Source organism: Cordyceps fumosorosea (genome assembly GCF_001636725.1).
Source record: "Cordyceps fumosorosea ARSEF 2679 chromosome Unknown scaffold_2, whole genome shotgun sequence".
In the NCBI taxonomy this organism is placed as follows: domain Eukaryota; kingdom Fungi; phylum Ascomycota; class Sordariomycetes; order Hypocreales; family Cordycipitaceae; genus Cordyceps; species Cordyceps fumosorosea.
The window spans coordinates 1,474,491-1,488,868 of NW_017387302.1; the positions used below are offsets into that span (position 1 = coordinate 1,474,491).

General features: G+C 53.4%; 5 protein-coding genes across 5 annotated transcripts; 2 read left to right on the forward strand and 3 right to left on the reverse strand.

Annotated features, from left to right (window-relative positions):
• Positions 1 to 2,572: 2,572 nt before the first annotated feature.
• On the reverse strand, positions 2,573 to 3,046 carry ISF_01618 (hypothetical protein; the record flags this gene model as incomplete). Its single annotated transcript, XM_018845225.1, has 1 exon — positions 2,573 to 3,046. One exon carries the CDS (start codon positions 3,044 to 3,046, stop codon positions 2,573 to 2,575), a length of 474 nt encoding a protein of 157 aa, XP_018707991.1.
• Positions 3,047 to 4,015: 969 nt separating this feature from the next.
• ISF_01619 (Glutamine amidotransferase, type II) lies at positions 4,016 to 5,413 on the reverse strand (the record flags this gene model as incomplete). Its single annotated transcript, XM_018845226.1, has 4 exons — positions 4,016 to 4,365; positions 4,429 to 5,173; positions 5,229 to 5,324; positions 5,399 to 5,413. The coding sequence occupies 4 exons, from the start codon at positions 5,411 to 5,413 to the stop codon at positions 4,016 to 4,018; spliced, it is 1,206 nt and encodes a 401-aa protein (XP_018707992.1).
• Positions 5,414 to 7,359: 1,946 nt separating this feature from the next.
• On the forward strand, positions 7,360 to 9,198 carry ISF_01620 (WD domain protein; the record flags this gene model as incomplete). Its single annotated transcript, XM_018845227.1, has 3 exons — positions 7,360 to 7,416; positions 7,468 to 7,569; positions 7,618 to 9,198. 3 exons carry the CDS (start codon positions 7,360 to 7,362, stop codon positions 9,196 to 9,198), a joined length of 1,740 nt encoding a protein of 579 aa, XP_018707993.1.
• Positions 9,199 to 9,758: 560 nt separating this feature from the next.
• ISF_01621 (hem oxygenase-like, multi-helical) lies at positions 9,759 to 11,069 on the reverse strand (the record flags this gene model as incomplete). Its single annotated transcript, XM_018845228.1, has 1 exon — positions 9,759 to 11,069. The coding sequence occupies one exon, from the start codon at positions 11,067 to 11,069 to the stop codon at positions 9,759 to 9,761; it is 1,311 nt and encodes a 436-aa protein (XP_018707994.1).
• A 1,535-nt stretch (positions 11,070 to 12,604) lies between these two features.
• ISF_01622 (Zn(2)-C6 fungal-type DNA-binding domain protein) lies at positions 12,605 to 13,795 on the forward strand (the record flags this gene model as incomplete). The annotated part of the gene is made up of 1 exon (XM_018845229.1): positions 12,605 to 13,795. The coding sequence occupies one exon, from the start codon at positions 12,605 to 12,607 to the stop codon at positions 13,793 to 13,795; it is 1,191 nt and encodes a 396-aa protein (XP_018707995.1).
• Positions 13,796 to 14,378: the final 583 nt, after the last annotated feature.

A 14,378-nucleotide genomic window follows, 5' to 3' on the forward strand; every position in this document is an offset into this window, starting at 1 on the left:
CCCCCTTTCCTCCTCCCCTTGTAATAATTCACCAAAGAATAAAACTCCGATGCCCACGGGTTTTTTTGCCGCATTTCACGCCCGATAATGAAAGTTGGCCCCTCTCATATCATAGTTAAAATGTTCTCTTAATTTTAATGCTTTTTTTTTCTTCCTTTTCATCTTCCCACACCCCTAGACAATGTATGGTCCGTCGCATAGCCCATTCAAGCAGCAGCATACGCGCTGCAAGGGCGCGCGCTTCTCTCGGTGGGTTTTGGCTGGCAGCCAACTAACTATCTTGCCTTCTCTGGCTATCTTTCAGGTACCACGGCTGCACTTCCGTCAGTTATCAACTTTGCGAAGTTGTCCGTATTCGGTTGTTGGAGATGTCAAGCTCCGGCTCGTCCCCCACCAACCCTCGAATAACTGTGCTGCTCTGCTGAACCTCCCCCGCCCCCTCGCATTTCCCCGACCACCGCCACGCGGCGATTCGGACAGAAATACCCATATCAAGGAGAATCCCCCCCCCCCCCCAAGGCCCTGTCTCGGTCGGTGTCCGGGCCCCCGGAGCACTGGGAGCTTCCAGAAGCCCGAGTCCCTTTTTGCCCCGATTCGAGAGTGCCTGTTAAGGAGTAGTGACCCAACCAATGCACGACGCCAACAACCAAAAGTTCCTTCTGTATCTCTGCATCTCTACAGTCATGTGGAAACAAATGTCCCGGGTTTGGCCTATCTCAACATTTATTTTCGTCTCTTGTGTTGCGATACTTGGTGACAATCCTCTTTTAAAAGATGGGAGCGTGATTATCCCGCTTTGCTCGGGTTCCGGGTAGGTTCCCGCTCTCTAGATTTGCCCCCCCCCTCGGGTCTTCGGGCAACCACTACGCACATCGGCAATAGATATCGCGAGTCAGTCAGGGTCTGGTTCAGCGACTGTACTGATACCAAGACTAAATAATATATCGAGACTTGGATTTCCGAATATTCACCCTGGATGAAGAGATGCAAAATCTGCCCCAAAGAGGCGCAAGAGCCACGGCGCCAGGCTGCGCTCTTGGCCCCCTTGTTACAGATACAAACACGCGCCTTGGCCCTACAATCAGGTACCACGCCCCCAGGTATATAGCATGAATTTTATACAGCAGCACTGCCCTGTCCAAGCCTTCTCAAATAGTGCGTTTTGGTTTGAGACATGATTTGACAATCGAATCAGATGATACCGTGCAAGACAGGTTCTTTGCATCTCCGCCTCGCCACCCTTTTGCGCATTGCGACGCAAATGGCCAACCGAGTGACATTCCACGGCACTTCAACCGCACCAACGCTACCAGAGCATCCAACAACGTCCCTCTACAAGTCTATACCTCTGAGTTTCTCCAAGAATAATCTTCACACCTCATGACACTTTGGTACGTGGCACGGATATACCGAACCTCTACCTCACAACGTTGCCAATCACGGTTCCTTAGTTCAGACCTTTGCTCGACCATTTCCGGAAACCAAACAAGTTGCTGCTGGCGTTGCAGCCGAAATGGAATCTGCGACGCTCTCCCGTCGGAGTGCGGCCCTATGACCTTTGAACATGTCTTGGCCGTGCCTTGTCCATCCAGTGTTGCTACACCCCTCCTCCATCTCGTGGCGATCATGTAACGAAGAGGGTGTGACTGCGTGAGCAATCGTGACGGATAATTCAATGTAGTATTCATTCGTGACACGATTTTTAACATTTACATAACCCTTTCTACAGTGATGTTTCCGTATCCGTCGTCTTTTGTCTTGGATTCGCCAAGGATAGACAGGATTGCAATGATACACAGGACTACGCTGATAGACAAGATTGCAGGGATAGAGAAGATTGAATTGATAGAATCGATTGCGCCGATAGATAAGAAAAGATTCTGCAGACATAAATGCCTGCCCCAATAGAGTCAACCCTGACGATGAAAATAACCCTGACAGTTGAAGAACTGTCCTCGTAAAGTGAAGTGTGCTAACGGTAAGTTATAGGCCGTGGCGATCGATGAAATAAACCCCTGAAAACAAGAAACACCGCTGGGAAGCGCGTGTGCATATATGAACGCAAACACCCTGAAAAGAAGAAGGAAAGCCGCCGGGAAACGACAGTGCGGGTATCAACGCAAACGTTCTGCGCGGCTTCCTCTCTTCGCGTTGCATCTAGTTTCCCAGAATGCAATAATATACCATGCCGTTAATAAAAACAGTAAAAGGGGGAAAAGAAAAACAAGAAGTATGCGAGCAAAACGACTTCTGCTGGCCTCGTGATGTTCCCCGAGGTTCGCCGTCGAAGTTTCCCTCGCCTCCTGCCGCAGCACCCGCCTTGGCTCCAACCTGCATTTCAAATACCCCTTCGCGGTCAGTTTCAAGTTGTCACCGTAGTGGTGATAAAGATAGGCAAACTCACCTGGCAGAAACGATCCGATTTCGAGCCCCCCTTTCAATAGCCCTAGACGACCCGCGTTAAAGACTTCAAGCGACGCGGTAGTGGTTGGTCCAAGGCAGCGAACCATCCCTGCGCACCCGTTTTCCGGATAACTTCGCCGCCGGCCGTGTCTTCGATGCTAGAGTCAATCTACGGCGAGCGTCTTGGCTGGTACCTCTCGGCCACCTCGTACGCGTCCGCGAACCCCTTGGACACCCGAAAGTGCTGCACGGCGGCCGGTCTGTTCCCGAGAAAGAATGCTATGTCGTTGCGGTAAGAATCCGGGTTATAAACCCCTTTGCTCAGAACAATCGCCTCCAACAATTCGCGCGCCCACGTATCGGCGTCCTCTGACTCGACACGGTGCTCATTGAGCAACCGAAGCGTCGAGTCCGTGTCATGCCCCTGGATGCTCAGGTAGTGCCCCAGGCCGCTGCTCATTTTGACAAGCTGGGCGTCGAGGCACGCCGTGCATCTGAGAGCCGACGTTGTCATCAGGACTTCGTGCGTGCGCGAGCAGTCCTCGCCGACACATGTTCTCCGATAGTCAAGCCTGGTCCGGAGGAAGTGGCCGCAGCCGTGGTAGCAAGTGAACGAGAAGCAGCAGACGTTGCAGCGAGCCATTTTGTTCGTGGAAAGGGATCTTCGCTAAACAGGATGTTGCGAAAGGAAGTCGAGGCGCGGCGGTGATGATAAATGTGCTCCGAAGGGCGGAGAGCTACCTTAGGAGGGAAGTCTGCATCGCTGCTCTGAGATACCGGGCAAGTGTGGGAAGGGAAGCAGTATTTATATTTGTTTATTCCCCAAGTGATATGCGAGCAACACAAGGTTTGATCCGACATACGCCGAGCGGCGAGCGACCAACAGAAGGTTTCTCTACAGCCCGTAAGTCGCTCGAATAGAGGGAGGTGGCCTCGACAATCAGTACATCCACGCTAGAGTCTGGACAAGAACGACAAGAGCGACGAGAAATACATAAATAACAACAATAATATATTGGTAAGCTAAGATTGCAGCGTCAGACACGAATTTAGTTTGTGTTGGTCGCGCGTGGCTCATATGAGGTTGTTGGTGCCATTGGAGTATAGCGTCTGCATGGAATGGAAAGTAACTGCTTGGTACCCTGACGAAGCGGCATTCGTAGTGCTAGCTGCTCTCAGCTGAGGGTTGTACAAAACTTTTGCTATGTGATATGTGGCCTGAAGAGATCTTTGCTTCTGTCACCTCATTGGGTTGTTTTATTTATATAAATTGAAAACCTACAAATCGACACTTGACCAATTTCTTCAACGCCACCTCGCGGTGACTCAGTGATGGTCCAGAAGCCAGCCTAGCCTATTCCAGAATCACAAGACCAACACATTGGACATGCCCCAGGTCCTAACGTCTTGACGTTAACGCTACGATGGTCCAGAGTCCAGCCTCATCCAGATCCAGAATCACTAAACCAACGCGGAGGGTGTGCCCAAGTTCATGGCGTTTGGAGTCTGTGCTACGAACAATCAACCAGTCTCCCCACTTGACGAACTCGGGATAGCTCAACCAACACGATATGTATTCTTCGGTAGCGGAGGCACGACCCAGAACCGCGCTCTAAGATGACTGTTTCCCTAGCTGCTTACTTGGGTACGGCGTCATGAGCGGTCGGCTCGCGTTGGATGTCAAAGCAAGACGCGCAAAGTCGGGGCTGATGCTCCTTGACAGTGACGGCTGACCGATGCTTTTGATGTTCTCGAAAATGCTGGACGACGGCCCGTCGACACTGGGACTAAGCGAGCCGCTCGGGGCCTTCTCGTTGGATACCAGGCCTTTCGTATGGACAAATGCGCTTGAGCGCACATGGTAAGGATCTCGTTCGTAGTACTTGTCGAGAATGGGATGCACCATGACCGTCTGCCTGTGAATAGTCAAGATGCTGTTGGTCGGCACATTGACCCAGTTCTCTAGGCGCAAGTCAGTCATCGTGTGTGATTGGCTTCAGCGTAAAGATGTCGTCATGGACTTACCTCGCTCAAAAGTTAAGGGCTCACTCGCCACCAGGACAATATCAGCGCCTTTGTCCTGGCGTTCCATGTGGTACTGTCTGTCATCCGCTGCGCCCGTCCTTGTCTCCCATCGGGTTCCAGAAGAATAGTACAAGCTAGCAGCCTCGTCACGAGCGCTGCTAATGTATCTGGTGCAGATGGTGCTGTGGCCATCTGTGACGGCAAAGTTGAGCAGACTACGCGTGTCAACGTCTTCGCTCTCTAGTACTTCTTTTGGTATGGAGTCGGTGAGCTCGTTGATCTTGGCAATGGTCTGTTCAACAGCCTTGCGGAGTACTGTCGGTCCAAAGCCAGTCACCGGGCATGCACTGGGGTTATGGCCGAGGCGTTCTAGCGTATCGAGGAACAGGGCAAACGCCCACTCGCTATCTGTGCCGCCTTGTACACCCAAGTACCATTTGTCCGCGAGCTGGCCACCGAGCCGGCGCTTTATGTGCTTCCAGCCACCAAGGCCGCCATTATGCATCCACATTAGGCTGCCATGAGTGAATGGATGGCAGTTGTCCTCGTTCGTCGACCCCTCAGTCGTGGCGCGGACGTGGGCGAAAATCAAACGCGAGGCAGTCTTCGAAGCGATTCGCTGGAGGTTGGCGCAGTTCCATGCGGGAGTCGTTGATGTGAATAGGCATGGTGCGGAGCCCAGCTTGGGGTCTGTGTAGAAGCCGATGCCGAATCCATCTGCGTTGTTCTGGCCTCGTCGCGTGTCCTGTGGAATGGGTCAGCCAATGCGCGGCGGCGGGGAACAGAGGCGTAATTCGTACCAGTCGTAGCCGTGAATCGAATGACTGCTTAAGGATAGAGTGCGTGGGATCGAGGATGAGCTTGGAGAGCAGAATCTCGTCGCTGCCTTTATATACCTGATACGGTACAAGCAGTCAGTGGAAGCGCTTTCGGCGCAAGTGTTGTCCAGTTGTCCAGTGTAGATACGTACCAGGAAGCGACACATCTTGGAAACTTTGCGAGAGGAGATACAAAGCGGAATAGAAGAGAAAATACTCCAGTGTTTTGTTGAAAGTTGAGAGCAAGGTCGCAGAAAAGTCAAGATCAGAAAGTCACTGTGGTTCTGTTGCGCAATTGTGCATGACTCTGTAAAAATGACACCATCGGCGCCACAGCAAGAGGGTGGTCGAGGTAGCGAGCGAAATCGGCCTGGAGGGCTAGGGGCGCATAGGCTAAGGGTGTCCAGGCAGAGCTTAAGAATGAAAAAAATAATTATTCGAATCAGGGGGCGGGCAGAGGTATCACGGAGCAAATAAATGAACTAGCTGCAAGGGTTCAGAATGTATTTTGGAGGAGACAGATTTCGGCGGAGAGCTGCAGGTGATCGCCAAGTGTGGCAGTGGAGTGTGGCTGCGTCTGCTGTTTTGAGGCTCTGGGAGCCGCGAGACGCTGCAATGCCTGTAGTGCACTGCAAGATGATGGGCGGTAACGAATTATGCGGTTGAAATTGTGGCTAGTGTTTGTACGACATGTGCGTAGGAGGTTATAAAAAAATTGAGCTTATGCCTTCTTATTCCGTATTTGAGAAGAAGTAGCTTTCTTTCAGAACTGATATTGCTGCCCTGGGAATTTCATCGCGCTGCTGTCATCGGTGGGACGTCGCTGCGGTAGCAGACCAGTTTGGGCATCATTGATCGAGCTGATACCATCAATGACTTCTCAATCTCCTTACTTAGGAAAAAAAAAATGGGTTACGTACTTACTTACTTATTTATTTATTTACTTGTTTATCTATCTTCTCGCATTCTTCTTTTTCAAACTCGCCGCCACTGCCAAGTGTAACGCGGCGACTTCCAAGTGCAACGCCGCCGCCTGCACTAGAGCACAAACGCGTTCGTGCGTGCGTCGACCTGGTAGCGTAAGATACAAGGGCCCGCCGGATAACCGCCGCACACGTTGAGATTCACGTTTGGCTCTACATACTACCCCTTCAAAGGCTCATGAAGCTCCCTTTTATAAACACGGCTTTTACTACCAATTATTACAGTCAATCTGCCGCCCTCAGCTTGCGCCACAGGAGGGATGTCCTGCGCCACGCGACACCCCAATTATTGGTGAGGGTTCCACTTTTCGGTACCGGCCCGTTCACTTTATTTGCCAGCGCCACACGTCTTGTCACACGTCCTGTCGTGCCAGTAAGAGCTTGTGAAGCTCCCTCACCACGCGACGAGACGCGGAACCGTGTTAATGACCGACATTTGGCGTTTTCCCCACGTTACCTTGCTCCCAGCCTCAATTATCCAAGAGGCAATATTAAGCCCAGCACTCGGTGACCATTGACTTCCATCCTTTTTCTCCTTGTTGAGCATCCTGTTATGATTCTTCTCCCTTGTACATCTTAACTGTTTACTTCCTCATCGCGTCTCGTCATTCATCCACGTGCCTCATTTCCACCATCAGCCAACGATGCATTTTCATCATGGGCCCTCTACCTCAACCATTCCGTCAAGCCCGCCAACTTTAGCGATAGCCCCGGCCTCGAGCATGGACTCATCACCACTTCCCCCTTACCTCTCGCCCTCCCGCACAAGACGTGGAAAAGAACGTCGAAACCCTTCCGTTACGCCAAGACGATTCGGCAGGTTCTTCACTCCCCGATCGGCCCTCCCCGACGGCATCGTTCTGCGTCTGCCTCTTGAACCCCACAGCAGCTCCGAAATTAACCGCCGCCCGATATCACCAGAATCACTAGCTAGGGATGTCTTGATGTCAGACCCAATCTGCTCCTCCCCGACAGAAAGAACTGTTCGCGGTGAAAGTGGCAAAAGACATTGTCCCGAAGGCTCCCTGCAAGCTCTCAAGAGAAGACGTGGCTTTTCTGTGGACAATTTGTCGCCGCCACAGCTACAATTACCTGCAGCCACTGCAAATGATATTACAGAAGAGGGTTCAATGAAGCTGTCCGCCAATGATGGCGATGGCTTGGGTGATAAGCGCAAGGCCACTCTTGTACGATAAGTTGATGATCCTACCAAAGTGGCATTGGCTAACTCGCAACAGAATCTGTTCTTCAAGGCTAGTCGCGGCAGGTTACGCAGTATAGAAGAGAAGTCTGTCCCCTCGACACCCGATGTTATATCTGCCGATACTCAAGGCCATGTTGTAAGCCTCCCGCTTTTTCCGAACGTGGCTGCTCCTAACGATTGCCAGATTCTCGAAGGTTACAAACCACAGCCAATCCGTAAATTTCGCAACCGTGGGTTCGAGTCACAACTTCTTAACCGAACACATGGCTTTTCTTCGCATACCGGCCAACAGATGCTTGCCACACCAGCCTCAGATCCTCGCGCCGAGACAGCCGGATACTACAGCAGGAGCACCGATGTTCACCAATGCACAGCATACACAGGTTCTGGTAACACGATTCCTTTCTCGTTGACCAGTTGCCACAAAGCACCTGTGACAGTCATCGGTGACGAGCAAGGGTATGTGCGTTTCTTCAACACTTCCGACGGCGGCGACTCCCATGCCTCCAAGGTCGATACCAGCATAAAGGTTCATGATAATGCCATCATGGCCGTTGACTTTTCAGACGACGACCTCCGTCTTGCTTCTGCCTGTGGCGATCGGTCTGGAAAGATCCTAGACGTCGCCACGCAAACAGTAGCGGCCGAACTCAGTGGGGGGCACTGCGACTCTCTTCGCCAAATCAGCTTTCAGAAGGGTCAAGCGAATGGCACCACATTGGCGAGCTCTGATCGGGCCGGGCGCATTCAAGTGTGGGATCTACGCTGCTCACCCATGCCAGTCAATTGCTTCTCTACCATCAGTCATGGCAAAAAGCTTGCGCACCGGGATACGCAGCTCGAACCCATCTCAGCCAAGACTGTCAACACAATTGACAACTGCCATGAGCGCACGGTCAATGGCTCCACAAGCTCTGCGTCCGTCACAACTATCCAGTGGCTTCCTGCCGGCCGCGAGCATCTACTTCTGTCTTCTTCCGAGGCTGATGCAACCATCAAGCTATGGGATACTCGCTATATCAAGCCTCGGCGACAACTTACGGAGACGCCGCTCGCCATGACACAGTTGCCGCCTAGCCACACATGGCGCACGTACGGCACCACATCCATGGCGCTGAGCGCTGACGCGGCCCGCCTCTACGCCGTCTGCAAAGATAGCACCGTGTATGCGTACTCTACAGCGCATCTCATCCTTGGCCACGCGCCCGCTCTCGAAGACAACGCGGTGAAGCGGAAGCCCAACGGTGCCCAAGGTCTCGGCCCCTTGTACGGCTTGAGGCACGAAATGTTCCACGCCCACTCGTTCTACGTCAAGTGCGCCATGCGTCCCGTCCGCACCGCTGGTGGATCCGAGGTCCTCGCTGTTGGCAGCTCCGACTTTTGCGCCGTCCTGTTCCCAACCGACGAGCGCTACCTGCGCGCCACTTCAGCCGCCACCTCGCATATTCTCCCTGAGGGGGCTGCTGGCCACGGTTCCTTCTCATCGTCCTTCTCCGCCTCGACGCCGTTCGGCTCCGTGCCGCAAGGCCTGCCCATCTACCAGGCCGGCACGCCGCTCATCCGCGGCCACTCGCGAGAGGTCACCACCATGAGCTGGTCCTACGACGGGAAGCTGGTCACCGCATCAGACGACTGTGTGGTGCGCCAATGGCAGCAGGACGCCGCCGCCGCTCGCCATCTCCGCACCGTGGGCGAGTTTGGCGGCGAGCGGCACATGGCGGGCTGGGCCAATGTGGCGGCCGACTGGGATGTTGACGAGGAGTAATGTGAAGGTGCCTGGTCCTTTGCGTCCCAGCAGGACGCAGGTACAAACTCCTTTTAATGAATTGATGATGTCTGTATATACGCATATAACATAGCAGCAGCATGAGTATTGGTGGGTATGTTGGAATTTCTTGTTCCTTTTGGTTAGTTCAAGCGGCAACATTCACAGCATTGAAAGCATGGACTCCGAAGCGAATTGCATATTTGGCGTTTTTGGAAAGGATCTTGGTTAGAAAGTGGGGGGGGGGGGGTTAACAAAGTCAAAACATTCCTCCATTGCATAGAGAAAGCTTTTAAAAAAATCATTCTACTACAAAAGTTCGTCTTGGTGTTTCGCGAAGGCAAAAGTGCAGTCTTGCTGGTCTAAACGTTACTCGTGTATTAATTCTAGAAAAGACCAAAAAAAACCCCAACGCCGCCGCGATATGCACTTCCGTATGCTCTTCTGTATGCTTTCTGTATGCCCTTCCGCATATGATTGCTGAATACAGTTCTATTCACCTCATGCAAGCCAAGTCAAGTTAAAAGCAGCATCTCACGCGCGCTCAATACTGACTCCCATCACGCCGCGGCACCTCGTCTCGAGACAAGGATGACACCCATGGCCACTATGCCGAGCAGGGCGGCAAGCACGCAGCTGGTCAGGTCTGCAGTCTTGATCTGCTCTCGCCGGCCTGCCCACGCCGTCTGCTCCTGTTGCTGCGGGAGTGACAAGGCCGAGTTGAAGCGGACGGATCTAACGACCGCGGCAGGGCACAGCTCGACACCAGTAACAGCAGGCATCGGTGGGTGCTCAGACGCGGCGCTGTCGGTCGAATGCGAGTCGGATGAGGCGCTGGAGCGATAGTTGCGTCGTCGAATGACGGTTCCGGCGCTGTCGGCTTCACTCGAAGATGTTCCCGGTGAGCTCTTTCCGTATCTCTCCTTGGCCACGGCCACGCTGTTACGCACACGACTGAGGAGTGACGCCGGCTGCAAGTACTCTCCGGGCATTGTCGCGGCACCATCGCTAGGGTCATCCTTGAAAACGGCTTCAAGCAGTTCCTCGATAGAGAGTATGTGCCTGAAGACATTAGTCGCCTCCCCGACAATGGCGTCCGCCTCATCTGAGTCAATAGCTGATTCAATCATTTTCAGGATGCGCTTGTACTCGACCTTCAAGTCCTCGCCATTATTTGGGTTGTCGAAGCGGAAGAAGCTCAACGGCAGCTCGTCTTGTGAGGGCACCGGTATGCAGAGCTGCATGGTGGGTTTGATAGGGGCTAGAGGAGTCTGCCAGAAGTCGTCGCCTGCCAATTTCAGCTTTTTGCAGATGATCCGGCCCCCGGCGAAGAGAGCCATGTACAGGATGTACGTATACGTGACAATAAGCAGCGGTTGCTTCTGGATGGACGCTGTCATGCGTTCAATAATGGCGGCAAGTGCCGGCTGTCCGGAGACGAGTTCGAGCTGCGTCTCGAGGACAAGATCCGACCAGCCAGTCAACGCTTGAATATCAGCCTTGAGGCGGCCTCCTCGAGCGAGACCTGGCACAAGCAGGGCATGGAGGCTGGAGTGCACGCGGCTAGGCAAGGGTGAGTTCTCTACCGGGACTGTCCCGGATGCGGGCCGCAGCGGCTCGAGATCGATATCCTCTTTTAGATCAGGGGTGAGAAAGCGATGCCAGAGACCTTCGAAGGTCAGGTATATTGGTGCAATATGCAGGAGCCCTGAAGCGTAGATGGAAGGGTCGGCGGCATGAGGCGGCAGGAGCTTAGGCAGTTGAGAGAGGATGACTTTGTTAGTGTCGGCGTGGATGCCTCGGGTCTCTGCGTTGATGCGATCGCCGAGGGACATGGCCTGGTCAGATGACGTTCTGTCGGAGACGGGCATTGTTTGTAGAATACAAGGGCTCGAATAAGACTGTCGAGGGATAATGTGTAGAGGTTTGGTAGGGAAGAAATCCGGCGAGGACGACTGGAGAATGGGCCGAGAGGGTATTTATCAGGTGCTGCAGGTGATGAAGAGGAGCGAAATGAGTATCCGTGAAACGGGCGGTTAAATGTCGCGTGAGGAATGCAGGAATATTGTGCAGGCCGAGTACGAAGGAAAGTAGGGAACGCTCCTGCCATATGGCATTGTCGACGACGTTGCTCTACTATGTATGTAGCCTGCAGAAGTAACTTGAGCCTCTGTGTGGCGTGCTGCAAGGGCTCGCGCGACCCGGTGTCAGCTGCAGTGCAACGGTTTCACAGGCTTGGCGGCCCTTTCAGGGTACTCCTTATGACGATGTCGGTATCTTGTAGGTCTGTTGCCGTGCGATGTCGAAATGTTGAGAGCAATGCGGTGGATAGAGGCGTCGTCACATGGATAGTTGCAGCCACGCTGAATGGTGGCGGGAGGACAGCTTGCTTGGCGACTGGTCACGGAGGGAGTCAAGTGTGTGATGTCGGCACCCTGCTGCATCAATTTTCAGCAGGGATGGGCATATTGAGGGAAAGGATTGCGCATGGTGAGAACAAGGCGGTGATGGTGATGGATGCCGGTGGCTCTGTCAGTACGCGGAACTTCGGTACGGGTAGGGGAGACGGACGACCAACTCTAACCGCACCGCCAGAAAGGGGCAAAAGCAAAAGGGCATTGTGAAATCCCATCTCTGAGCGGGTATTTTCTAATCCACCAGCAGCAAACTTTGGAGCTAAACGTCCTACAAGAGAGCAAGAAAGGAGAGGCTTCCCTCTGTGAATGTAAAGATCGAGCTCGTGGTGGCCAATCGGACTTGCCTTGTCCCACATTGACTTGACAGTGACAATGTCCGAGGCAAAAGCCGCCAGCACCGAAAGCGTCACAAAAGATTAAGAATTGAAGCCCTTCTTTATTATTAGAGCTATGTCGTATCACGTTTTGAATTAACGTCGGAAGTCGGCCAAGTACTTTTTTTGTTGCCTGGTCCGGGCACTTGATATACATACATACCTATGTACTGTAGATATGGTGGTGCTGGTGCAGCCTGACTACCACAGGCTGTGTGTGGCCCAGGGCTGTGACGCCATTTTGGCTGTGGTGGCCGCCCTGCATTCTCGGGTCTGCCAGGTACCTGGAAGAGAAAACTCGGCGACCGAGAACGGTATTAGCACACCATCCCTCCCAAGAGATACGCAAAGAAAAGTAGTTTGTTGGGATAACTATTACTGGATTCGGGTAACTACCCTTCCTTCCCGTGTCTGATTAAACCCCTTTTTGGCTGTCTTATTGTGGCTGCAGTCTTTTATGTATGTATGTACATACATACATACATAGGTACAGTGCATTCATCTAACCTCCACTAACTCGACAGCTCACCCTCACCTGCCCTCGGAGTTCCTCCCACGTGCAACCTCACGTCAACAGCGACTCATCAACGATCGCCACCAAAATGACGACCCATCATGAAAACTTCTCGCTATTCCAATACCCGTCAAAAATCCTGCCAGCAGTGTTCCGATGCTAAGGCTCGCTGCGATCGCGAACGTGCCCGGTGTGCGCGCTGCGTCCAGCGCGGCCTCGCCTGTGCCTACCCCCAAGTGACATCCCAGTCATCCGACTTGAGCTCTGGCGCATCGATCCCGAGTCCCCCTTCGGACTTTTCAGCCGATACAAGCGCGGGACAAGCCAAAGCGTCCCAACCCGTCGAAGATGAGGCCGACACGCACCGCAGCCTTGACTTTACGAGCCTCCGCCTCGTTTGCCCGATCGACGCCGAAAGGATCCGGAACCGATGGCTGAACCCATATCTCGAGCAGCCGGACCAGGTCGTGAAAGCGTACCCGCCCATGATCACCCGCTTCATCTCGCGCATGCTTGGATCGTACGCCGCCGTGGCAGCTCACGGCCGTTCCGCGCCGCCCTTCATCCACCCGGCGCAGATGCACGCGCCCGGCGCACCGCTCGCGACCTGCCTGAGCCTCGTGCGCGTCAGCGACGATCCGCTGCTCCCTGGGAGCGTTGGAAACGCCGCGCTCATCCTCCAGCGCGAGATGGACGCCATCGCAGCGCAGGGCCAGGACGAGGGCGGCGGCTTCGACGACGCGGCGACTGCGCTCGACGCCTTCCAGGCTTACCTGATATATGTTCTGGTCTTGTTCTTCCGCCTGAACCAGGGGTCCCGCCCCTTCTTCCGCAATGCGATGACAACGCTGCAAGGCTTGGCTTGCGTTGCGGCCCAAACGGGCCTCGTCTGCGCCACCGATGCCGCGCATGCGCGACCGCGATGGGAAGAATGGATTGTCGCCGAGGCGAAGCGGCGATCGCTATACGTAATGTACCTTCTCGATAGCGTCCTCTCCGGACAGGAGAACTTACCCACGTATCTTGGCACGGAGCTGCGCGGCTTGCCTGCGCCTTCCAGCAAGACGCTCTGGCAGGCGCCTACGCGCGCTGCGTGGGAGCAGGAGTATAACATCTTTCTGGCCGAGTGGTCGGAGCCGCACCTGACCATAGACGAACTCTGGCCGACGCCGCTGGAAATGGACCACGTAAGCGCGGCGCGACGGCGATCGCGAGTTGACCGGTGGCTGCAAGCTTTGGACGAGTTTGGCACCATGCTGTTCGCCGTTACTGATTGTACACACGGTGCATAATAATTGTATAATTGAGTGACTAATGAATCATGCTTGAGGCGTGGCGAGTTGCTTGCGAACGATACATTGAAAGCGTGAAACCCTGTCTGAAAATCCATTTTCAACGGAGAGGCTTCATGAAAGTTGTAGGTCAGCTGGGCCAAGCCTTTTTCCTACACAGTGATTTGGCTGCAGCCTTAACATCCATCACACAGCGGGCTTAACGGCGGGACATAATTTTATTGGGACATAATTATGACGTTCATTTTCTGGAATGAGAGATTCGTGTTGTGTTTTGCCGTAACGCCACCTTTTGGTTCGCTGCCGGAGTTGAGCGGAGTTGAGACGGCGCCGGCACCGGACCTGACAAGATCGGATCCGACTTGACCTAAAAGCAACTTTATAAGTCTACAACGTCACTTTTAACATTTGGTTTCTCATTATAAAAACAACAGGTTGTCCTCTTCTGCTTTAATCAGTCAACAAAGTCATTCAATCAATTTTTTCGACCAATTATTCAACCTATACTGAGGCTCAGTCAACCCCAAATCATTAATTCCCTGGAGCTGCATTGCTATGTTCTTAGGCTTACACGGATCAACTC